Genomic DNA, 26,169 nt, shown 5'->3' on the forward strand with positions numbered 1-26,169 from the left:
GATATTTTACAACTGCGAATGTTATGTTTAAGCTTTCCATTGAAAAGTCGCCTGAAAAACTGTTAACTTCGGAAAAAAAGTTGGTTTACACATACAAATGCACTCGACAATTCAGCACAATTTCAATAACAAGGTCAGAAGTATAAATAGCCTGCGCAGTCATGTTTGCGAAGTAACTATACTATTAACTTTAACTATTTTTAACCAGTGGAAACAGACTTCTTTAGTCAATTTAAACAACATACATTCATTCATATCAACTAGTTGAGTATAAACTTTATTTTATACCCAGCTATTATTCGACGCATCACATGCGTAAAAGTTAATCACAGATCGTTAAAATTTGCGTGTATATTCTGATAATATCAATAATTAACTGCTAAGTTACATCAAAATCCTTTCAGAGCTTGTTGTTCAGTAAAGTTGGTAGTAAGCATCCTCGCAATTTTTCACGTTTATAATAATACGATTTTGTTCCTTAAAAAATACTATTTCTTGGATTTTCTCGGTTTCTAGATCTAGGTATTCTAGAGGTAGGTCTTATTGAGCTTTCTCGGAATGGTCTGTACTGTACGGTACTACTGTCATTTGCGATGAATAAGCAAACGTACTCGTACGTCCTACGGAAATATCCTATTTAACAGGTGAGTGAATAACCATTCCGATGAATGGAAACCGAAGTAGGTATAAAGACTAAGAAACTAAAAAATAGTAAGTATTAGGGTGGTCCTTATTTTTCGACTTTTGAATTATCCCCGGGGCACTTTCTCATTCGATTATATACCTCTAAATATGAAATTAGCTTTTTTTGTTGTTTTTTTTTAGTCAAGATTTAGAGGTCGCTACCAGCTGTCAAAATATTTACAAAAGCTTTGAAAATCTTAAATCATGGTTTCATAAATGTTTTATTTAAGTGTTTATATCACATTTTACGTGCAAATGAACATCGCATAGATAGAATAGACAATAGCTTCTTGTCCCCTTCTCCCCTCAACCCCTCTTCTGTACCGACCATGGTACCGACGCGTCAAGATACTAACAAGTAAACTCTTATATCTTAAAAATAATTGATTCAAATATGTACATTGAACATAATGTCTTAGTTCATAGCAATAACAATAATTTTGTAATAATTTTAATTTGGCTTTGGCTTTAAAAATAAATGAATGTAATAAATACAGATTTTGTTTTTACTTAAAATTCAAACCGTGGTAGCGACCCCTAAATGTATTTTAAAAATTAAAAAAAAAATAATGAAAGACTTTCATATGGTATATATTCAAATTACGTGGTGCCCCGAAAAATATAAGAAAAAAAAATTTTTTCGTAGGAATAAGGACCACCCTAGTAAGTATCCTTTAGAGAGAGATCTTAGATTCTTGGATCTGGGTGCCAAATCAAAAATTTGAGATGAAAATAAAAAAAGTCCAAGATATTTATTTTCCTATTTCAAAATAAAGGTTTCAATAAGCGCTAGCCCTTTCAATACAATACAATTATTAACAAAATAAAGGCTAGTGGCAAAGTCGTTAGTAGCTAATAATTCATGAAAATAACGAAGAGCATTCAGTTATTTTGGGCTCAATCTTTTTCGGATGCTTTTAACTCCTGATCGTTAACAATATTCCAATGTTTACATTAATTGATAGACATTGTCTAAAGAGGCCTAGCTGATCTCTGACGCAGATCTTGCACTCCGGGTGGCCTCAATGACATAACTTCATTATGGGCACAATTAATAGCTAGCCTAGGGCTACCGGCGCCGGCTATTTTAGACGCTGCAGCGGTCGCTGAAATATCTGACCGATATTCGTTTGGTCAGCACTAACTTTTTGTTATTGATTGATTGAGTACTAAGCCAAATGCCAACTGGTATTATTATGATAGTACGTCATTTAGAAGTTAGCTTTTTGATCGCTATAAATCGACGCGTCAAGACAATACTAATCCTGGTGGGGGGATTTTTAAGATTTGAAGGAAAACGACGTTAGTTTGATCTTCGTAAACAGTTGAACTATTAAAATTTCTTAGCGATTAGAGTCGCTTCTCTAACTAAATTATACTTAATGCCGGACGAATGCTCTTCCATCTGAGAATATGTCCGGCAAGCGAAAGGTTGTGGGTTCGATTCCCGCCGTATTTATTGTAGATAATTGTGCCTACAAAAATACCAACTAAACTATTGAAATTAGTTATTTTCATAAACAAATATTTGATGATTGATGATTGTCTAATCTTTAACATATTTCTCTAGTTTCCTCACAAACAAACTCATTCGTCGTGTACAACCTTCCCCCCGGTGTTAAATTCGCTATACCCTAATTGTATTGCCCTGGAAACAGCGAGGAAGCCGCAGGGGGTACACCATGTTATCTGCGATATCTATACTGTAACTAACTTAACTGAACAATATACGAAGCGTTTGTCATCAATTTAGTTCATAGCTGCGTATTAACACGGTAGCGGTAGTACATTGGAGTCGAAGAAAGCCTAACTAAATACGTACATACCACCATATCAAACTGATAAAAAGAAAAACTTTTTCATACAATAATTATACAGATATTCTAATGAGAAAGATAAACAGTACAACCTATTAAATTTGGGCTAAGGAGCATATTCTTGTTTTTATCAAAAACCGCTTTGTAGTGTCCTAATTCGCTTGATTAGATTAGGGTCACGTAATAAATGTCTGAGCTTCGTAGGGCACTCAAATTAATCTTTTTATTCGTCTGAATGGCAGACGGCTGTCGCGACTCGTCAAGATTAAAGTCAGTCAGTTAGTAAGTAGGTAATAAAGTTTGGTTCTCTCTGAGCGAAGTGTAAGTATGCAAATTCAAATTCTTTATAAGTAGGCTCTTTTCGGGGCACTTATGCACAAATTGCTGTAGGTATAAAGTCAAAGTCAAAGTCAAAATTTCTTTATTTGTTTGGACTAATAAATAGTTCTTACAAATCGTCATTTTGCTCTTAAGGTTAAATACCTTGAAAGGGTGTATTTAATATCGTGCGGATTTCATCACAGAAACGGGATTGAATACGAGTAGAAGTATTTATTGAAATGCGTGGAAAATAAATCATCAACATCATCATTTCAGCCATAGGACGTCCACTGCTGAATATATTATGCGGGTATCACGCATGCAGGGAAATCCCGTAGGCCGTGAAGAAATCCTCACGATATTAAAAACTCCCTAATATTCGTCATGCAACTTCTGGTTTTACTGCTAGTAAAACAGTTTGATCCATCGATTGGTCCTCGTGGAAGGAAGCGGCGCAATTAATTAGGAGCGTCCAATTAGCCGCAATTGAGAGGTGGGCGACGTCTTCGCTATTGCGATACATAGACAAGAATACTGACTGTATACGATGATAGTCTATTCTTACGCCATATTTATTGCTTTGGTAGAATTTGCTGCACAAATTGGGCAAAATAACGCAGTTCAAAAGACAAATTGCATGATGCTGTGCTGTGTGTGATGACAAATGAACGAAATTTTGATTATGAAGAATTACATCAGCGCTAAAATTGACGAGCGACAACATACTAAAGAAAGTTCTTCTATTCAACGTTGAGCAATACTAATCACGAAGTCAATTAATTTTCACTTTTTATGCTAATCACGAAGTCAATTAATTACAGCGTGGCTGTAGTACGAGGATATAATGGTAACCAAGACACGAGACCTATAGCAATAATGTGGCAGTAACATTATGAACATTTTAACCAGAATATAAATTAAAAACTAACTTTTCTCAAAACTACGGAGTACTTTACAACTTATAACGCCATCTAACAAAACTCTATGGAAGCCCCATAAAAGCTTCAGGGAACAAGCGTTTGGCCGTCGCTACGAGCGTTCGTAGCATTCGTAGTGCCGTAGTTCGTACATTTTCCGCCAGGCGTCGCGTTTCAAAGAGTAAGCTCTACTAAATTTCAGTATCAACCAAAAACATATTTATATTGTATTGGAAGTAAGACAAAATGAAAGTACTACGGTGACTGATTCCTTGGTATTTTTCCAGATTCAAAACGGAAAAAATACACACACAACGGCTTCTAGCCAATTTTATAAATAACAAAATGGCAGTCAACTCAATGGGCAAAGCGGAGGAGTGCAGTTGCATAACAATGCAGCGAATGTCTGCTGGGGGCCGAGAATACGGTATCCTGATTAGGCGCGCGCGCACGCCTCGGACACAACAGGCGGCAAAGATTAATACACCGAGTTGACACTTCGAAAAGGTTTCAAAACGAACGAGAGTTTAAAAACAATTTTCTAATAGGCTTCAAGCAAGCAAAGAACCTTTAGCTTTAGCGTAGGAGCAGTAGGAGGTAAATACCAAATCTGTCATAGTTATAGGATTCAATCAATAACTAGGAACTTATTGTCTAAAAGAAGTTCTTTGAATAAAATCCGTAATATTTTTGTTCAATAATTAAAAATTTTTATACCCCTTGGTTATATGTATAGAGGTAAAAACAGGCTTTGACCAACTACACTGTTGTATCTATGCAATTTATGTATTTGAAAGCTGATTGTTTTCTGAATAAAACAAAATAAAATAAACAAAATTTGGCTCCCATCAAAACTTATATTGCATACTCTTTCTGTATTATATTCTGGAGGAAATAAGATTCTTAATCTCTACTTTCGTCTGATCAATGAAATTGCAGTCCAGAATCTTTATTAGTTTAGTTTTATTGATGGTCACGCTGCATATGCTGACAACACTTAAATAGGTAACAAACAATAGTAGAAACAAGAAATGGATATAATAATACTAATAGCCCATGTTGACCAATATGACCATCTGTGGATTTTATTCTTTGATCGTTGTAATACATATAAAATGTAGGTATGAAAATTGAGGGGGCTCGTCCGTCTGAGGCTATTCTTAGCGCTGGAGACATATTTCTGAACGTAATAGCCCAATCGTAGGAGGTGAGCCATTTTATGGGCACAACCGAGCTGATTTCGGTAGAGTCGCTTCATTATGACCATCATGTCTCTATGATTGAAGTATCACAACCAAATCCAACTTAGAAGAAGATGTAGTATACCTTTCTCTTAGACTGGCTGAACGACTAGTTATTTTATTGGTAGCATCCTAAAGTAGTAAGAAATATACTCTAGGAATGGCTATGAGCCATCAGCGCCCCTAGCGGGAAACGTTCCAAAACTACAATTTTTATACAATATTAAAACGCGCTCAATAGTGAGCGCCTTTGATGTAAGCTCACACTCGGGCTGAGTGTGACAGTAGCATTAAACTTGGAACACAAAAAATTATCGATTCAGATTAATGTTCTCTATCACAACATCGGCAACATAGCTAAGTATAATGCATATTTCAGAGTATTTTTCTGTGTCTACTGAATCTATTAACTATTATTTATATGAATTTGTATATCATAAAAGATGAGAAGAAATAGGGCACACTGCTGTCTTATTATGACTGTAGTTTATGTGCTGTTTGATAAACGATGGTGTTTACAAAAATATGCTTTATTTAATCCAGAACAGCAAGCTTACCTCTATCCTCAACACAGCATAAATATGCCCTAAGTTACTGATACTTTAAACTGTAACACAGTGCTAACTGAAAAAAATCAGTAAAACCCATTCATGAGTACCTACTCTTTACATTGTCTCAAATGAAGAAGTTTCTGAACATTGCATCCTGACCTTCCGAAATTGGTCGCTTTGATTTGTATAATTATTGATTCTTTTATGGATCTTCTAATTAGGTAAACAAATGGCAGCTTTAATATTATGTACAGTCGCGGAATGAAAAGGTTCGTCACCTTAGTGTCGGTTTTCGCTTGCACTAGGTACTGTAAGAGTCAAACCTGCCAACATAACAGTGCAAGAAACAGTGCTGCTAACATTTAAATAAATATGACGTTTGCTAACGAATAAGGTTTTGCTTGTTTATTTTTCTATCCCATCAGTGCAATGCAATAATGACATTGACCAATTGACAATAATTTTTTTATTTAATAGAAATAATAATGGCAGGTTGAACCAACAAGAAGGTTTTAGTTTATCAATCATAATAATCTTCTTGACAAGATAAATCGTCAAACAACTTTGATCTGAATAATTTTGAACTTTACTGACGAACAGTTAGTAAAGAGTATTTTCTCTAACTCGAGATTATTCTGTAACATAGTTTCAAAAGGTAATATGTGCTCGCGATTCGTTGAAGGAATCAATTTGAAAACTGACGAACCTTTTCATTCCGCGACTGTACAAGTAAATGACACTATCAAATAAATATACTTTCAACACGTAGCATTAAATCTCATATGCACTTGGCAAGAGCATACGCTCATTTGCCACAGTAAATGTTGTTTGTAAACAAAACCATATGTTTGGATAACGCAATATGCGCGTTTTTAAATAATGATTAACACTTGAGAAACGGTAATTACTCATTATCTTAATGTAAACATGTCTTAAACAATAAATGCATCACTCTGTTATCCAAAATACGTCGAGATGACTGTATTGTGGCAGCGGTTATGTAGAGGTGGAGTACTTTTATTGCATTGTAGTTCTTAATTTGTTAAAAATATAACTTATGTCCAAGTCAGAAGATGTAGAATCTCTCTCTTTCTCTTAGTCTTTGGATTGGAGAACAATTTCGAGGATTTGTATTACTTTATCACTTGGAATTCTTCTCGGCTTCTCTAGACAGGACTTATTGTCTATTTGCAAACGAGGGTTTTCCATTACTATGTCTACTAAAATCTGTTTTGTAGCACAAAATAGCGTGGAATGGTCATCAATGGCTGTGGGCTGGGCCTTATAAATATAACGTTCGTTCTTAATTTGTAAAATAATTAGCATAGAATGTCCAAGATGTCAGAAGAAAATGCAGTCTCTCTCTCTATTTACAGTCGTATCCTATGTGTCTCTGTGGATCGTGACTTCATCACTCTCTTATCTAGAAAGATGTGGGTCGTATCATCTGTTCGCAAACGAGGATCATTGTCTCTACTAAATCTGTTTTGCAGCACAAATAGCGGCAATACGTTAAGTGGTCGTCAGTGGTCATCAGTGACTATGTGGGCCGAGCTATAAATTAAATATTCGTTCTTAGTTTGTAAAATAATTACGAGTAGCATAGAATGTCCAAGAAGTCAGAAGAAAATGCAGTCTCTCTCTTTACAGTCGTATCCTATGTGCCCCTATGGATCGTAACTTCATCACTCTCTTATCTAGAAAGATGTGGGTCGTATCATCTGTTCGGAAACGAGGATTACCTTTCATTGTCTCTACTAAATCTGTTTTGCAGCACAAATAGCGGCAATACGTTAAGTGGTTGTCAGTGGTCATCAGTGACTATGTGGGCTGAGCTATAAATTAAATATTCGTTCTTAATTTGTAAAATAATTATGAGTAGCATAGAATGTTCAAGAAGTCAGAAGAAAATGCAGTCTCTCTCTTTACAGTTGTATCCTATGTGCCCCTATGGATCGTAACTTTATCACTTTCTTCTCTAGAAAGATGTGGGTCGTATCATCTGTTCGCAAACGAGGATCCCCTTTGCTGTCTCTACTAAAATCTGTTTTGCAGCACAAATAGCGGCAATACGTTAAGTGGTCGTCAGTGGTCATCAGTGACTGTGTGGGCCGAGCTATAAATTAAATATTCGTTCTTAGTTTGTAAAATAATTACGAGTAGCATAGAATGTCCAAGAAGTCAGAAGAAAATGCAGTATCTCTCTCTCTTTAAAGTCGTATCCTATGTGCCCCTATGGATCGTAACTTCATCATTATCTTCTCTAGAAAGATATGGGTCGTATCATCTGTTCGCAAACGAGGATCACCCTTTATTGTCTCTACTAAAATCTGTTTTGCAGCACAAATAGCGGCAATACGTTAAGTGATCATCAGTGGTCATCAGCGGCTGTGGGAGGGGAGGGGCTATAAATAGAGCGTTTGTCGCGCACAATCGCTAGCGCGCGAGATGCATGCGTTATGGACCGTAGACTTAGTAAATAGTTAATAGAATACTAGGAGTCTTGGAACATTGAAAAATATGTCGAAAGATCGAAAGGAGAGAGCTTCTCAGCACTTGCAACAAACAATTTTGTTTGACGCGCTGATAGAGCAAAAAAATCATAAGACAAGGCTCGCTAAGAACAAAGGTGATTTTAAGACTACTTATAATTAACGAGAAATAAAGGTATTTAAAGGTATTTTGATTTTGGGAGTGAATATAGAACCCTCAACAGCTGGCTAGACAACACGTAGCTCGTCATAGCCGAATTTATTTATTCTTGAATACTTCAGTCTACCAGTTCAAATACCTACATTACAAAATCTTCTAAAATGCTACATTAAAAAACATATTTTGTTTTGAATATAACTACTTAAAATATTATTTTGTTAATAGTTTCGGAGTTCACAACGTCGCTTTGGTTGAAGAAATCTTTCACCTGTCAAAATGGTCGCTTACAGTAAGTGATGAATGAACCTGGCCTTGCGCGCGCGCACGTTGTTAGTTCTCGTGCGCGACATAGTAAACACAAGTTTATTTTAATTTCTTTAACAATATCACTAATTGCCCTGCTCTTAGCTAAACAGTGCTCGTGATATGAAGGGAATGTAACGGTTCGGACAAAGATCTTAAATAGATACATTTTTATGTCTCGTAGCATTAATGGCCGTGCTCATTACATTGATATTTGGTTTCCACGAGATCTTGAACGGGGTTGCCAAAAACTAGTTTAGAAAGTATACCAGACAAAAGTCATGTTACGCTCCTCCTATTTTTAACTAATTTCAAGAAATTTATTTTAATTTTTTTATTATGTTCGTAAGATCCGTACCGTAAGGTTAAAGAAACCCTCAATTCGCGTGTCTCATTCGTACTTAGCTGGATTTATTTTTTAAGGAAGAAGAGAAATAAATGTTCGTTATTAACTCATCCTGATGATGCGGAACTCATATTTTTATGGATTTAAGAAAACTCCTTCACAAAATATCTGGCATATACCGGACGTACAAAATTGTCCGACAGATCGTTAGCGCCCGGACCAGGTGTGAGCAGCGGTCGGCCGAATGGCGCATTGTCGTAAATTAATAAATTCTACACATCGTAACTTATAACAATTCCCACCCACGTGCGGTTTTGCCGTAAACTTTTATATTTAATTAACTAGCGGCCGCCCGCGACTTCGTACGCGTGGATCCCGTTTTACCCCCTTCATCTATCTTACGCGGTTTAGATTTTTTCATACAAATGTTTTTTCCCGCTAACTCCCGTTCCCGTGGGAATTTTGCAATATCCTGTTGTAACTAAGCTTTACGTTTACTAAGGTACCTGCATGCCAAATTTCAAGCGTCTAACTTAAGCGGTTTAGATTTTTCATACAAAAGGATTTTCCCGCTAATTCCCGTTCCCGTGGGAATTCCTAAGTATACTATAACCTGCCCAGGAGTATGAAGAATAATTGTACCAAGTTTCGTTAAAATCCGTCAAGTAGTTTTTGTTTCTATAAGGAACATACAGACAGACAGACAGACAGACAGACGGACAGACAGACAGACAAAAATTTTACTGATTGCATTTTCGGCATCAGTATCGATCACTAATCACCCCCTGATAGTTATTTTGAAAATATATTTCATGTACAGAATTGACCTCTCTACAGATTTATTATAAGTATAGATTATGAAACCAAAAAGAAATGGGTCCAGTAGGCCCGCTCACGCAATTGTTTCAAAAATGCACTCGCGTTTTGCGTGTACTTTCTTACCTAAACACGAAGGACATCTTCAATCAGTCAGATAAATACAAAAATACAGGACACAAACAGACAGCTAACGTATCTACAGAAATATGACTTCTATACTTATTCTCAGATAATATCCTTAATCCTTTATAACCGACTTCAAATTCAATTGTAGAACTATTGTATGTTTGTTATTGAAGTACTGCTACTAAATAATATAAATTAATATTTGAAGAAAATATTCCTTTAAAACAAATTATATGACCCTAGCAAACCCCGATTGAAGTTTAGTTAAAATCGGTTCAGGAGTTATGGTGGAATCCAGGAAACAAAGCATGGAGAGCCTACTAGGTGTGCCAAGTTACGTCGAGCCCTCTGTCCCCAGTCCCATTGTCCCACATGCATGACTTTCAGCGCGAGCGCAACTGACGTCACTCTTACGTAACACAACAATATTAAGAATTCTTTCCGCCGATCGAGTCCGTCATAATAAAATGAAGACTTTTCTTTGAATAGAACAGGTTTGCGTCAAAGGTGTCACAGAAAATATACAAGAACAATAAAACACTTTTAGTCAGCCGTTCTACAAACCCGGGGATGACGTAAATATTTTCCACAAAAATTAAGCGAAGAAGTTAGATGATATGAAGATGTAAAGAGGAATATTGAACGGGACGGGACCTTAAGCTAACCCGCGGATCTATAAACCTGCCAGGCAGGTTAATCGCTATGCTAACTCATTCTACACTATAGGTAAAAAATCAAAACATGGCACATCTACTTCTGTATTCCCTGAATAGTTATCATAAAGTTTTTCTTTGTTTATAGTTTTTCTTTGAATACTACTTATTATGTAGTTTTTTAAATTGGTGTTTAGGCTAAACACCAATTTAAAAAGCAGGATACAAGTTCCTAAGATATCTCTACAAGAAAGAAGTAATTAAATCACCAGGACAAAGCTCAGACACTTCGTGAATGCAATCCACACAAGCAAAGCCGCGGGCAAGTGTAATAGCAAACAATTCTGCGCAACAATAGCAATTATTTAACGGGCGTTATAAACGTTTTACGGCACGCACGCCGACATCAAATAAGATCCCGCAAACAGGGAACAAAGGAAGACAGCCATGAATCCAGATTCATAACTCTTTAATGGCGTTTAGTGCGCCTCATGTTTCACAACAAACTGAGTTTACTCAGTCTAGAAAGTTTTTAGTAAGGAAAATCGAAAACAAAAACAGTCGTTTACAATTATTAGGGGTTAAGACATAAGTTCTAAAAAAAGGATCATTAAAGTCTCCTCACATGAAAGTACATAATTATACTGTATACTCGTATTTTCCTGAAGTTTTGACAGAGTTTTCAGATATAGTAATCAGAAGAAATAGAAAGAGAAAACCGGTGTTAGAATAATGTGTATAAAATAACTAGGAGTCGGAGTGGTCGCCATGGCCGAAGTCGGTCGGATGGATCATCATCAAAACCCTTCAAAAATAGTGACTATACCGACCAGTGCATGAGTGCTACTTACGGATAACATATGGATACTTATTTTACAATAATAAATACATAATTTGATACCGATACGTACGCGTATGAACCTTAATGAACCTACCATGTAGTAGTTGAATATAGCTCTAGATATTTTTCATATTAATGACGAAAATACTAGCATTAATGGAATAGGTGCCTTAATCTGATAATAGAAACGATAGCCATTTCAGGTAATGGCATATTGATGTAGCTTTTTCGGGTTATCTGATGGAGATACGAAGGCATATCTCAGTGATTTCATTGCTGTCTTACATCATACTAGCGGCCGCCCGCGACTTCGTACGCATGGATCCCGTTTTACATTCTTAGGGGTGGACTTTCGTAAAATCCGTTCTTAGTGAGCACATACGTTCTAAAAGGAACCCCCATGCAAAATTTGAGACTCCTAGCACTTGTAGTTTCTAGAAGATAGCCTTTCGTAATATCGAACCCAGATCCGTTTGGATCAGAGTAAACATTGATATTCTACTATCTGTTTAGACGTAAAGTCAGAATACAATTTAAAATACGAAATACCTAGCTAGTATTTATTTATCACTCGTTGAAAATCTAACGCACTCTGCCGGCGTTTATCGGTCATTTGTCACAAGCGCATCTAAGAGTGCGCTCGCGCATGACGTCAGTTGTCACCTAATGGCTGCCAAGTGACGGTGTGGAGACGTCTTGTGTTTGTGGGTGGTCGAATTCTGCACAGAGGATACTACTCATCAATAGTGACGAATATGAATGTCAATATCAAGGGGAAATGACATAGGTAAATGGAAGTTCAAAACAGTATTGGCAGCGAGATGAAGATTTTCATGTTTAGCTACTGCTGCCTCCTGATCAAATACTTATGAAGGTAGGTACTTTAAAAGGAGCTTAACCATAAATGGAAGCAAATTTTCTATGTAGGCTCTCAAAGAGACATACGTCCAAACCCTTACTACAACTTCGGAACAGTAATATGCGCCAGTGCCGATTAGAAACAGCAACACATTGTCAAGGTAAAAAATGACATTAATCCGCGACGTGAATTTCACTTTCAGCTACGCTTTCTGTCTAGCTAGGCCTTAATAACGTAGAGTCATTGTGAACTTTTGTTTACACGTCTCTGTCACCGCCTCGTCACAGCAGGTCTGACTGCTGCTAAATCTGTTGAACAATGGAAATATTGTTCGCGAAATGTTGGCTCAACGAGCGAAGCGCACGCGCACGCGATGATTGAGAGATAATCTTTAGAGATATGCAATATTAACGGGATTAGCTACTCTGGTCAATTTACATAATAATATTGATATGCAGGACCGGTCTTTGTGGAAATCCTTGGGGGAGGCCTGTCCAGCAGTGGATAAACGAATTAATATATGTATCTTTATAAAAAACTTAAGAGTTAATTGTATTATAAAACCTGAAATTGTCTTTAATACCAGATTGTTGATAAATATGTACTGATGCTATGATATCCCCGCAACGAATCAAAAAGATGTGATTTAAAGGTAAGATGTTTTCGTCAAAATTGAGTAATTCCCTGTAACATGGCGGTTGGTGGTCTTGTTGTAAGTCCACCTGGCTAGTAGCTACGACCATCTTTCGTGATCATCATTCTTTCATCCTTTCGTTTTCATCATTTAGATCTGTCGCAATAGCTACATGTTATTAGCATTGTTATGTTCCGGCAACTGGAGGTAAGAAAGCCAGCTCCTCTATGGTTAAGACGCTACGCTTCCTACCTTCTCGGCCTGAGCACTTTCCATCAGGCGAGATGCAAGCCAAGAGCTTTCTCGTTTCTATTATGTCTACACGGTGTACAATAAAGGTAAACATGTACACAAAGTTTACTAACTCCAGTCTAGCACTAAGGCTATTCCTGACGAAGATGGAAAGTGCGTAGCAATTTCGATACGCTGTCAAAGATTGTTTAGTCTGCTGCGACCGAACAATGCTGGCCTCGCTGTGCATTAGGAAGCTATTAAAAGATCGATTATGTTTAACTTCACTTTATGAGACGACGAACGAACCAATGATTGGCGTCGATATACGTTACAAAGTTGTGAAATGCTCTTTGTCCTCCTGACTACTAGGTACCTATATCCTAATACCACCGTAGTAGCAACACCGCACAACACCGTTCTACGAACTGAGGGCCTAGTGTGAGTTTTCATCAAACGCGCTCACTAGTGAGCGCGTCTAAAAATGACATTCAATGTATGACGGATTGTACAGCGCCCTTAGCGGAAAACGTTCAAAAACTAAAACTTTCGCGCTCACTAGTGAGCGCGTTTGATGTAAACTCACACTCAGCCCACTGAATATCTAGCAAAATGTTTACCTACTTTCTAATAAAAAAAAAGATCTCTTGAAATATCTTTACATAAAATAGTAGTCAATAAATCAATGAATACATTTAAGATTTGCGAAGAAAATACTAAAAAATGTAAATTACAACAACAAAACAATAGCCAGACAATACATTCAGTTTAAGTGTTTACATACATTTACAAATACATCAATTAGTGTTCGTCATACATAACAAATAGACACATAATTTTAGACAAAACATAGGCTAAGCTGTTTTGCGTAGGCAAGTTGCGCATAAATAAAACTGAAATAAAGTTGTTAAACACATTTCTGTACTTTTAAAACTGTGTAAGCACGAATTTTATATCTTTCCGTTCATTTACTGCTCACTTTTAAAACAGTAGGTATTACTTTACAACGAAGACAAATTAATATTAATTTGTTTACAAAAATGCATTGACTTTATCACTACAGTACAGGATGAATAGAAATTATAGAAGGAATATTTATTTAATAGACGATATTCAACAAAAAAACTTACTTTTTATTTTCGTTTACGATCTGTAAATACTAGTACTAAGATTATGTAAATAACAACTGTGTGTCCAAAGAAAACATTTATATTTTTTTACTTTCTAGGTAAGTATACGGCTACAGAATAAAATAACATAATTATTATGAAAAATTTACAATAAGGGTTAAGTTAAATTAATCTTTTCCCTCTAGTTAGACTAGCTAGAATATAGCAGAGTTCGATCAGCCAGCCTTGAATTTGACTAAACAACTTCTTCTGTAGGTTTCATCGATCTCATATTCCCACCCACCCTGTACAGTACGAAGCACAATGCATTCAAGTAACACCAACCAAGCCGTACAAAGCTAGCGTGGCGCGCGTAATCCATGTTCACTGTACCTGGTTACAGCACTTTCTGGGGCACGGTACCAAATGGTAAATGTGGCTCACCGGAGTCAGCGGGCTCGGGATACTGGAGGTTCGCAGCATGCTAAGGCGCCGGCGCTGCTCGGCGGAGAGCGACGCGCGCCGGCTCCTGCCAACGCCATAGTCCGCTGAGTCCACGCTCGCGCCGCGGATCAGCGACGGACGGAACATTATTGTTTTAACGCTTTTGTTATTGTTATTTCGAAGCGTGATTTGTCACAATTTCACAATAAAAGGTTGAATTTTTGGGATGGTTATGAGCGTAAATGTTTGCTGAGACGACGAAAAGTTTTATGAGAGCTTGCGCTGCGGGTCAAAACTACTTTTTACGATTGGCTTTTGAAAAGCGTATAGTTTCGACTCCTCTGCATTGGAAAAAAATTAAGAGCAATGAGAAAATGCAGCGCAAGAAACTCAGATTAGAGGCAAATGAATCATTTTGAGCGGTTTTTGTTCAAAGCAATGATAATGTCAGTAATATTCGTATTAAGTTTACGTCTGATTGAAGGTAATTTTCAGTTCTGAAGTGTGCTGTGTAATGGCAATGAATATAGAGAGTTTACGACTTGTAATACTACAAGAGGTGCTAGAGTATGCTGGAGGTTCGCAGCATGCTAAGGCGCCGGCGCTGCTCGGCTGAGAGCGACGCGCGCCGGCTCCTGCCAAGGCCATAGTCCGCTGAGTCCACGCTCGCGCCGCGGATCAGCGACGGACGGAACATTATTATTTTAACGCTTTTGTTATTGTTATTTCGAAGCGTGATTTGTCACAATTTCACAATAAAAGGTAGATTTTTTAGATCTGAATTTTTGGGATGGTTATGAGCGTAATGTTTGCTGAGTCGACGAAAAGTTTGATGAGAGCTTGCACTGCAGGTCAAAACTAATTTTGACGATTTGACTTTTGAAAAGCGTATAGTTTCAAACCCTCCTCTGCGTTGGAAAAAAAATTAAGAGCCAATGAGAAAATGCAGCGCAAGAAACTCAGATTAGTGGCAAATGAATCATTATGAGCGGTTTTTGTTCAAAGCAATAATGTCGGTAGTACTCGTATTCAGTTTAAGTTTGATTGGAGGTGATTTTCATTATGCTGTGTAATGGCAATGAATATGAAGAGTATATGACTATGTGCTAAAGGGTGCTGGAGGTGCGCACTGCGCAGCATGCTCAGGCGCCGGCGCTGCTCGACCGAGAGCGACGCGCGCCGGCTCCTACCAACGCCATAGTCCGCTGAGTCGGAACATTGTTATTTAATTTAAAGCAATGATTTGTAATAGCACAGTTTTAATAACGATTTCACTTTTTAGATATGAAAATTTTGGGATGAATTTAATGTTTTCTGAAACGGCGAATGACAGCGCGCGAAAAGCGATGACAGCTCGCGAAAGGCGGTACGGTATTGATCCCTTTCCGAATTTAAAAGTCTGCTAAGACCTTCAACCTTCATGGTAATTATTGTTTCCTTACAATATGGCTTTTATTGTAATTTCAGTGCTTTGGAATATGGGATGTATTAAGGCCAGAAGCAGCGCAAGAAACTGAGTCAGATTAGCGACAAACGAATATTTTGAACGGCTTTTGATAAAAACAATGAAAATGATGGAAAAAGAAACTTTCAGCAAACTGATTGAAAATGGTTATTATTTTTCAGTACTAAAATATGTTCTGTAAGTAATGGCAATGAATATGGAGAGTATTTTCATGACTTGTAATGGACTTAGGTACGCTTTACTGATTAGCTACAACGACATAATAGCGCAGTCTTTGTAACAAGTTGTGGCTGTTGTATATTCCCCAACAGCCAGACAGTTTTGACAGTTCCATCTCGTTGCCAGTTTTTTTAGGGTAGCTCCCAAAGCCACCATGACCCAAACTTTATAATTCACCAACATTATCCCAACGCTACCGCAACCCAATATTATAAATGCGAAAGTAACTCTGTCTGTCTGTCTGTCTGTCTGTCTGTCTGTCTGTCTGTCTGTCTGTTACGCTTTCCCGCTTAAACCTCGCAACCGATTTTGATGAAATTTGGCATAGAGATAGTTTGAGTCCCGGGAAAGAACATAGGATAGTTTTTATCCCGGTTTTTGAAACAGGGACGCGCGCGATAAAGTTTTTCTGTGACAGACAAAATTCCACGCGGGCGAAGCCGCGGGCGGAAAGCTATATCCTATATTGGGAGCATATGCTGACAAACTTTCAGCTTTTATAAAATGACGTAGGTCTGGCGTAGCTCTTAGTCTACTAGGTATTTCTATTTTACTTTTTGAAAGTTTTCTTAATTTACAGTCATCTAGCTTTAATACATCACTCCATAATGAACACCATTACTCTATCCAACAAAAGGAAAATCGATATCCAATTAGAAATTAAAATAATTATTATTCCAAATGACGACCAAAGAAATAACAATCGACGATTATTTATTGTTTAATCAGTGAACCTAAAAATATAAATCACATCTTTACACGTTTCTTGGCTAGACAAATATGAATACTAGTTCGTTTTGGCAGTTAGCCGCTATCGTAGTTTTGATGTAGGGCTCACCCGCCCAGGTTCAATGCAAGTCATTAGACTTGCATTGAACCTGGGCGGGTGACATCCATGGCAAATTGTGCTGGCAGAACTTTATGAATCGCAATAGACAAAATTCAAGCACCTATTTGTACGTAAGTCTATACTTATATTGGAATCAATATCGGTTATAATCACATAATTACATAATGATAAAACCCGTTTTAGTGAAACTTGTCCCTCTTTTAACTTTTACTTAATGGGTTGCTTATCTGCACAATTTTTTGAAAAGAAAGACCTTTATTTGAGGTCTTTCTTTGCCATATAAAAGGAGGTAATTTTTTGTGCTTCATCTAATTTCAGAAACCGATTGTTGAGTTATATGTTGTATTGAATTGTTAAGTGTGATACGAGTAACTGTGGTAATAAGAATAACTGTGATGATATGAATGACACTAAATGATCTTATAATGATGTTAATGATTACATAAATTAGTTAAACAAAAGAAATTGAAGTTATTTTTCTTGTTTTCTTCTCACAACAATCAATCACCTTTTCCTTTCCATTTCGCGTCCAAATAACAACACTTGTTTACCGACTAAGTATTACTCACGCATTTCAGTCACACAACTGAAATAACTAACGCTTATTGTTCGCAATGGTGCCAAAAGTGGCAATAAACGCACCCAAGGGACTTTGTAAGTAAATTGAGATTTGTATTTTTGGAAACGCGCGTAAATGCCCTTAGTTCACAAACTATGTTATCGTCAAAAAGTAATTTAAAAATTAAGTCACTTGTTGATTTTAGTTCACTTCTCGTTGATTAATTAATCAAATTAGTTTGTAATTAAAATTTAAAAGATTTATGAATGAAAAACTTCATAAAATGAACCATTTAATCTACGAAATGCAACTAAATGGCAATTGAATCAGTTTAAGATCGAAAAAAGTGATAATTTAACTTAATTTTCGACAATTTAATGTCACGAAAAGTTTTTCGCGTGTTTTCACCGCCGATCCGGCGGCTAGAGGGCGTTCGGAACGCGGGGAACGCTTCGCGCGGTGAAAAGCCGCACACTGAAGTATTTCAGTATCGGAGACAGGTCTACGTGTGGAACAGTGTTGACCGCTCGCCAGCGTGTTGCACAATTATCTATCTGACATTTAAAATTGGATCAGACGATGCGTACGTTAGCGCGGGAGGTGTGCCGCGGAAATGGCTTCTGTATTTTTTTCTTTTATTTTATTTTATAAAAAAATGCATAAAGAAATCTATAAGCACGCAAATGATATTTAAAATAAAATAAAATAAAAATTCATAAAATTCATTTATTTTTGCAAATAGGCTTTTAAAAAGCGCTTTTACTTTTAATATTTATTTCATATAGATATTATAGTATATGTAATAACTTTCTTGTGTAAGTAAATGCTTATTTGTTGTCACAAAAACGATTGGGAATGATAGATCATGAGATTTTCATAATCCATAAATATTAAACGCTAATGTTTCAGGTCCTAGATTAATGTAGCTAAAAATAGGTAAACCTCTTTTTTTAAAACGACGAAAAGATTTTGAAATACTAAGTAGGTACAACATTGAAATATTAACTCCTGGACTAGTCTAGACTATGCTAACAGTCGCAGAAAGTGTAAGGCTTCAGATTAAGTAGTCTCAGTGTAATCACTATGACGTGATTTGTACCTTTTATGTTCGCAAGCAGTCTCGTAATGAGTGATATCGTTTTTACTTATATTTAACAGTTGGCACCCCTGGCGATTGACAGGACCTTACTCTACAGTGGCGCCATCTTGATGTGTGCAAATGCGATGGTCCTCCTACCACTTTAGCGCTCACAAGATGGTGCCACTGTCTTCGCTACTAGCAAGTGACAGGACCTTACTCTACAGTGGCGCTAACTGGTGAACGCTAAAACGATAGCCCTCATTGCCTCATTCTTTACGGTAAGCCGTCAGTCCAATTGAGAACTAAGTCTGAAACCAGGATTATGACGTAACTTGTTTATTTAAACACACGATGATAACAAATGTGTCTGACTTTTAAAACTAATTTAGTCAATCCAAACTGCAGCTTTTGCCAGGCTTTTTGTCTACCACATCCCCAACTCTTGAAGCTCATGGAGGACTTTTAGTTCATAGACACTACTTTCGTAGTAGGAAGAAACACAAAACCCACGAGCTGCCTCCGCAACTGGTTCATTTTTTATGCATTTCCTAACGCAAAAACCAACAACGTTTTGCAAAGCGAGTGAAACATCGTATCTACCTACAAGGCGAGGATCGAAAGAAACTGGAACTTTGAGTCAAAACTACAGTTAAAATTGTGCTAGTCCAGTTCTAAGTTGTCTGATAACCCTACGATTAAAAGTAACTGGCGCAGTAGGCGCTTCATGTGGCGCCGCCGACGCCCGCCCAAACAATATCAATCAATCTGAACAACAAGCGATTGCACCTGACGACGTGACATTTGTGTCGACAGATCGCGGATCAGATGCTTTAAAAGAAAGATCACGTGACTACACTTAATTTTGTGATGGAATGAGAGAGACCTATTTCCAGGACTATAGAAATATCAATCAATCTGCTACAAGGTGCGATTGCACCTCACGACGTGACATTTGTGACGACACTCACGACAGCTCGCCGATCAGTACCTCTAGCATGAACAACTTTCGTCTTCGAATCGTTTGCGTATTCGATAAAATTCGATACTCAGTCTTCGAATTAAACGATAACGTGACAATTTTGATTCTCAAAATTAGTTTCGTGCAACCACATCTCATACGTTTAAGTTCAATTTACGACACGTTCACAAAGGCGCTGTTGTAGTTTTCTTACTAAATCTTTTGATGGCGATTCGAGTACGCAAACGATTTGAACTCGAAAGTTTTTCGTGCTAGCCGTACAGATGCTTTAAAATTAAGTTAAAGATGCAGAAAGATCACGTGACTACACTTAATTTTGTGTGTGATGGAGTGAGGGAGACCTATGTTCAAGAAGAAGACTATACCTACATAGAATACGTTCCGTGATGTTACAAATTATCACTTAATCAAATTAATTAAGGGATTAACCGTGACAAGCAATGAAGATGCAATTTTTGCTTGCTTTGAAACATAAGGAGACATCCAAGATAAATCAATTATTATTGTTCTTTGTTTTTGATTTAACTCAATTTGTCTTTAGTTTCTGTTCTAATCTAAATCTTACAATGATCTTACTAATAGTTTTCTGAATAAAGAAAAATAAAATCAAATAAATAGACGGAAAGAACGTAAGATGAAGTGAGTATAAATGCGTAATCTTAGATACTACTAATAAAGTAAATATCTAAATAGGTGCCATGTTTATTAATGAGATGAGATTTGAAAAGTTTTAAAATTAAACGCGTCTTCCCTCTATTTTCTCATAATATAGGGAGATTCAGCAGTGAAAAATGAAATGAAAATGCTGAAATGCTGAAGGAAAATCCTGAAAACTCAACAACCTACATTCTGTTGCCGTTTGCCAGTTAAACTTTTATTTTAATGTTGATTGAGGTTTGATAGAAATTCAGTACTACAATAAATTGCGTGTATGCCGTAGACCTACTACGGCACAAAAATACTTTTTTTTTTCATTCATTGCCTCAATAGTACACTGCTGCACTGGTTTCGCCAATATCGAGTATTTAAAAAGACATCGTCAAGTCTGAAGTTTGACAAACATTTTTCTTAGCTAATCTTCATTCCGATTTTCCTAATAATAGGTAACTACTTATTAGATACTAAATAAATACCTATGCAGCTAGGTAGCCTACCGAACACTCGTCTATTACAAACTCGAAGTTTGTTGACATTGGATTTGTACCCGAAAGATATTAATAATTCTAAAACCGTGGTCGTTTATTTTAATACACGATGCAGTCTTTATAAAATACATTGTTATTGTTACGCGGCTAAAACGAATGACTTAGATCGACCGATTTGTAAATAGTCATTAAATTATGTTAATTAATTACAGCTGTCTATCGTATTTTCAAAAGATTTTCTGAATGATTGCGGCAAATGGACCATTTAAAACTTCTTAGAATAATCAAAATTACCAATATCATAATAAATAATGAATAAATTAAGTTCCTAAGCAGTAATGAAAGTTTTTTTATCTTAATGTGCAACTAGAAATCGTTTAATAAGTTCATTTTAAGATAAGTTTGCGTTGGATTTTTTCCCAATGCAAATGTTAAGAACTGAATAATGTAAGTATTTTTTCCTATTTATTGTAATTAATACAAATTAAATAACAAGTACGTGTAGCTACCAAGGCTATTAATCGTTAGTGTGGGAAGTTAATGATAAAATACACTAAATTATACAATAACGTCTTTATAACAGCAAATTACTACACATAAAATTAGGAAACTCACTCGCTCAACAGTCGGCCGCTTCCTCCGAAAGAAATCAGACACACCACACAAGTACATTTCCCCGATATCCAGCTCGGAGTCCCAGCGACAAAACAACGCTGCACCAATAAATTATACACTAGAAAATAATTATTTATTGACGCCCGCAACGGGGGGTATCTGAGAACGCGATGACTTTGCGGCGGTAGATGTAACTCACTTGTCCTTATTGAAGTGCGACTTAAAGATTTTATAGGGTGTTTCATTTTGAGCTGCATTTTTTATCTTAACATAGGCATAGACTTACTTATTTCAACTTTTTGCACGTACGAGTAAGTACCTAACACACAGTGGTGGACTTAATGACGACGTTGGCGACTGAAGTTAAAAAAAACTATAACTGCACTAAAAACTAAACCAGTTGTCCTCTAGGTTGTCTGGAAGAGATCTTTTAACGATAAGACCACCTAAATTGTGCCGTCTCTTTTGTAGGTATTCCTTTCCTTTCTTATCTTGTGTGATTATAACTTTTTTTTTATCCACAACGAGGAAGCTCTTGGCCAGAATCTCACATGATGGTAAGTGATGACTTGTGATAGGTAAGTAGTTTTACATTTTTGGGTGGCAATTACTTTCATCACAGTTTCATTTACTTGGCGATCTGTTATTTAACACAGACACTCGAGCTCAATTGTACACAAACACTCTTACCTCTTACTCTATACCATTATAAATGTATTTTTAACATCGGCCTGTACATCAGCTGGAGTTATTTGTAATTATAACCGGCTTGATCCTGCGGGAACCGATGCAGTAATTGTTTACGATGCCGGCGCTTGCGCAGACCACGCGCGCGTCTATTGAGAATGAAGAATAAAGACATTGACTATTAGAGGCCGTTCGACAGCTGGGACATTATGCATTTGACACTACTTCGTTTGCGTAATTGTCATTTGTAGGTAGGTAGGTACTTCGCTAAAAAACTTTCAACTAAACATTTATCTAGTACCCACATTAAAATACGTAATATAAATAAAAACAATCGGTAAAATTGGTACAGTGGAACAAGCACTGGTTTTCATTACACAGTACCTACCTAATAACACTGTATTAGCATGACTGTTTTCTACAGAAATTAATTCCAAATAGGTACTTAGCTATCACCAAAAAATATCTTTAATTTAAAAAAAGAAATTAGTTACTTAGGTAGTTTGAGAAGCGACTCAATTCGCTAAGAAATTTTAATTAGGTACTTATAAAGAAAGTATTTTTATACCTCAACCTGTAGTTAAACTATTATTAAAAACAAAGATAAGTAATTATTCATTTCAGGTCAAAAGGTTACAGATTAAAAGAACTTAATGTGGTAATTACTCAGGGTCACCTGGGCTTTAAGATTAAGAATTTTATGTATAGTAATTAACTAATTAATGTTCATTGCCCTCAAATTTCATTATTCATACTTATAAATAAAATGTAACTAGGTATTTATGTAATACCTAACTACATTCAACACTCAATCACATTTAGGTGTTACACACAGATCACAGAAATTGGTGTTACATAATCCGTATACAATAAGTGCATTGATAATAAAAGTTTGTTTCATTGCTAAGAAAAAAGACTAAGGCGTTTACGATTTGCCAATCGACAAAAGGCAGAAAAAAAATTCTAGCATTACTTTACTACAGTTATTTATTTAAATAGATAAGGTAATAAAATCATTAAATACCTACCTACTACAATGATATTTTATGTTACTCATTTCTGCTCTATCTACACTTGACACTCAGCAGTTGTCTTACAAACAAATACCTAGCGGGAATATCTAGGTTTGAAACAGTCATATCACTCGTGCATCAATACTAATTCACGCATGTTTTGATAAAACCGAAGTGCATTTTCATGTTGACGCTATTTCTAAACCCTGGAGATATCGCTACGGGGAGTTATGTGAACTCAAATAATATTCATCTGGTTTCTTCACGCAGTACGCCCGCACGGTTCCCTTCAGCTCGTCTCCTGGCTTCCCCTTCGTCACCGTCACGAAGTACCGGTAGCCTGCGCCTCCACGCAGCAGGATAGGTATACCACCGGTGGTTTCGATGGCTAAGTGGGTTATCTGGATAAGAAAACGTAATAAATCGGCAATGTAAAACACACAACATGGACAATTAAAAAAAACACACATTAAGCAACACAACAATGAACGACGCCTACCACTTCGAAATAGCACTGTTTCTTAATAGTGAAATTGCTGTAGCACACGAAACAGGCGTTTAGTAAATTCCTCTTGCTTTACTTTAAATGTACTGATTGATGTTACTTATATCTTAGTAATACTTATTTCTTATGCGATTTATTTAAACTTAATATTGATAAATGTGCAAACGAAAGTATACCGAGATAAGGTAGCGACGATGACGTAATAAAATCCCATCAAAAAGGAAGAACATTTTCATAAGTTAATCGAAGTACCTATTTTTTATTTTACCTACTTACTAGGTGTGTATGTTTAATTCTCAACTTACAATACAATCAAACATCCCTTCACAAAGCACGTGGTGGCCAGTATGCTGGGCGGCAAATTCGAACTTCCTCCTGTAGACCCTCGTGTCATTCGGCCTTCTGGAGCCTTGGTACAGGTTCTTGAAGGGAGACTTTAAGATATCTGGGGAATGTGTGGTCGACGGCAATGGCTCAGGGTACTCGTACTTTTTTATGAAACGACGATAGTTTGGACTAAAACAGACAAAGTCTTTACTTTTCTGAAGTTTAGCGTATTTAATTAAATAGAAAATAAATATTTAAAATTGTTGGCACAAAAATCATACTTACATCACTCGATTTCCAATACCAAAATTGTGCATTTTCTCATACAAAAAACTTTGACTAAGACAATCTACACAAAATTCTAAGGTAAAACTAATGCTAAAATAAACTAACGTGAGATCAGCGAACGATTTCATAATTTCTAACAAATATTCATAACGATGTCGGCCAAAAGTTTTACTGTAAACTGAGTAAAGTTAAATAATATTAGGTAAAAATATTACTATAACATCTGCAAAACGTCTTCGGAACCGATATTTTACGGGCGATTTGTAAACGATACGCCTACATGACTTTTACTGCACCCTGTGTAATATTTTTGATACTGCCAACTGCATACAATTTCGTTATCAAAGCATTTTATTAGAATATTGTAAAATCTGTTATGTAAACAGTTCACGTAACTTTGAAAGTGAAATGCATACTTTAACCTACTTGTTTCTTTGTTACCTTTACTTCTAAAATCTTATTAAATTAATGCCCAGTGACCCTTTTTATAACACCTTTCTATTTTGTGGTACCTAACATAAAGGATAAATAAGTTATACCTACACATGTACACCACACAAAACAAGAAAAGACATAAACGGGTCATTCCATGAAAATCTGTATATTTTCGACGTCATTTTGTCCCAAACTTTTTTAAGATGCTTTTGAATACTTTATTAGTGTAAATTATAGTTTATTTATTAATTATGTTATGTCTAAAAGGGCCAGTCACTTTATGCTTTATTTTAGGAGAAATTATAACTTTCAATGTTTTCATACTACATTACTCCTATATGACTTTTAATAAAGTATGAACTTATAACCTTAACATTTATAGATAAGTTAATATACTTCATGTAGTTGTTTTGTTATTATCACTACCTATATAAAAATGTCATTTCCTAACTAGTAACTTAGTCCCTAGCGCCGGTTAAAGCTAGGGCCTGACGGTCTAGGGACTGACGATTTGGAGTAAAACTTAACATAAATTCAGATTAACTTTATAATATAAGATGCTTAATACGATGTGCCGAAAATAGCCGAAAAACCACACGTAAATACCATTAAATTATAGACAATTTCCTATTGTTTATTAAATAAAAAATTTATTATTATTAAATTTATTATATTGTAATCAATAAAGCTACTCAACTAGGGACTGACGAAGTGACTGGATCAACACATGTTTCCGCAACACTGGCACGTTTGCACTAATTCAAAAAACGGCTGCCGCAAAGCCAGTATGGTCTGAGGATAACTTCGTATCGTACTTTAAACTCAACTAAAAGTCATTCACTCTAAATACATATAAAAGCGCAAAATTATAAAATCAGTGCGTGGCGAGGGAATGACGCTAAAAGCTGTGGACTCTTTTTCAACTAAAGAAAATCAAATTATTGTTTATTGAAACTGCAAAATATTAATAGAATTTGGTGTTAAATAGATTATTCGTTACTTAAAACAAAGGATGAAGTTGATGTTTCTGTTAATATGGGTTCTAAAATACAAACTTTTGGAGTACGGACATGCCTAGGGAATGACGATTTGGGTCATTTAAAAGGAATTAAAGATGTTTGAAAAATAGTTTTAAAAAATATAAATGGGTGATGAATAAAACACATTGCGAGCTGTTATTTAACCATTTTAGAATAAAATATTAACAAATATTCCTCCATGTGAAATGTGGCGCGGACTAAGAGTTGACATATTTTTGTGGAATGACCCAAATACACAAAAGAGACAGCGCAATTTATTATTAAAAACATATAAAATAAACTCCTCCTCCTCCTTTTCTGAAGTCGGTTAAATTCTCTAGTTCCGATTTTTCCCGTAACATTGCGTAACAAAACGCCTCCTATAACGTTAAACGGTAATGTTTTTTGGGTAGTAACTAAACGCAACTGACATT

The 26,169-nt window shown here is 36.1% G+C and overlaps 1 protein-coding gene and 2 long non-coding RNA genes across 5 annotated transcripts in view; all 3 read right to left on the reverse strand.

Moving 5' to 3' along the window:
- Positions 1-21,644, reverse strand: part of LOC135088461 (uncharacterized protein ZK1073.1) — a 44,498-nt gene extending 22,854 nt beyond the window's left edge. The window contains exon 1 of one of the 3 annotated variants that reach the window (XM_063983284.1): positions 14,498-14,603. In XM_063983284.1, the coding sequence (XP_063839354.1) occupies positions 14,498-14,587 (90 nt within the window). In that variant the 5' untranslated portion in view covers positions 14,588-14,603. Of the gene's footprint in view, positions 1-14,497; positions 14,634-21,461 lie in introns of those variants that run through there. The other 2 variants (XM_063983281.1, XM_063983280.1) reach the window with 2 other exon arrangements.
- On the reverse strand, positions 14,733-18,165 carry LOC135088473 (uncharacterized). Its single transcript, XR_010261045.1, has 2 exons — positions 17,591-18,165; positions 14,733-14,797 (listed from the first exon to the last, which is right to left on the reverse strand). It is a non-coding gene; the product is annotated as an uncharacterized LOC135088473 (long non-coding RNA).
- Positions 21,645-23,197: 1,553 nt separating the features above from the next.
- Positions 23,198-24,446, reverse strand: LOC135071417 (uncharacterized). Its single transcript, XR_010257242.1, has 3 exons — positions 24,279-24,446; positions 23,972-24,182; positions 23,198-23,562 (listed from the first exon to the last, which is right to left on the reverse strand). It is a non-coding gene; the product is annotated as an uncharacterized LOC135071417 (long non-coding RNA).
- Between the last annotated feature and the right edge of the window lie 1,723 nt (positions 24,447-26,169).

This window comes from Ostrinia nubilalis, chromosome 4 (genome assembly GCF_963855985.1).
Source record: "Ostrinia nubilalis chromosome 4, ilOstNubi1.1, whole genome shotgun sequence".
Taxonomy (NCBI): Eukaryota; Metazoa; Arthropoda; class Insecta; order Lepidoptera; family Crambidae; genus Ostrinia; species Ostrinia nubilalis.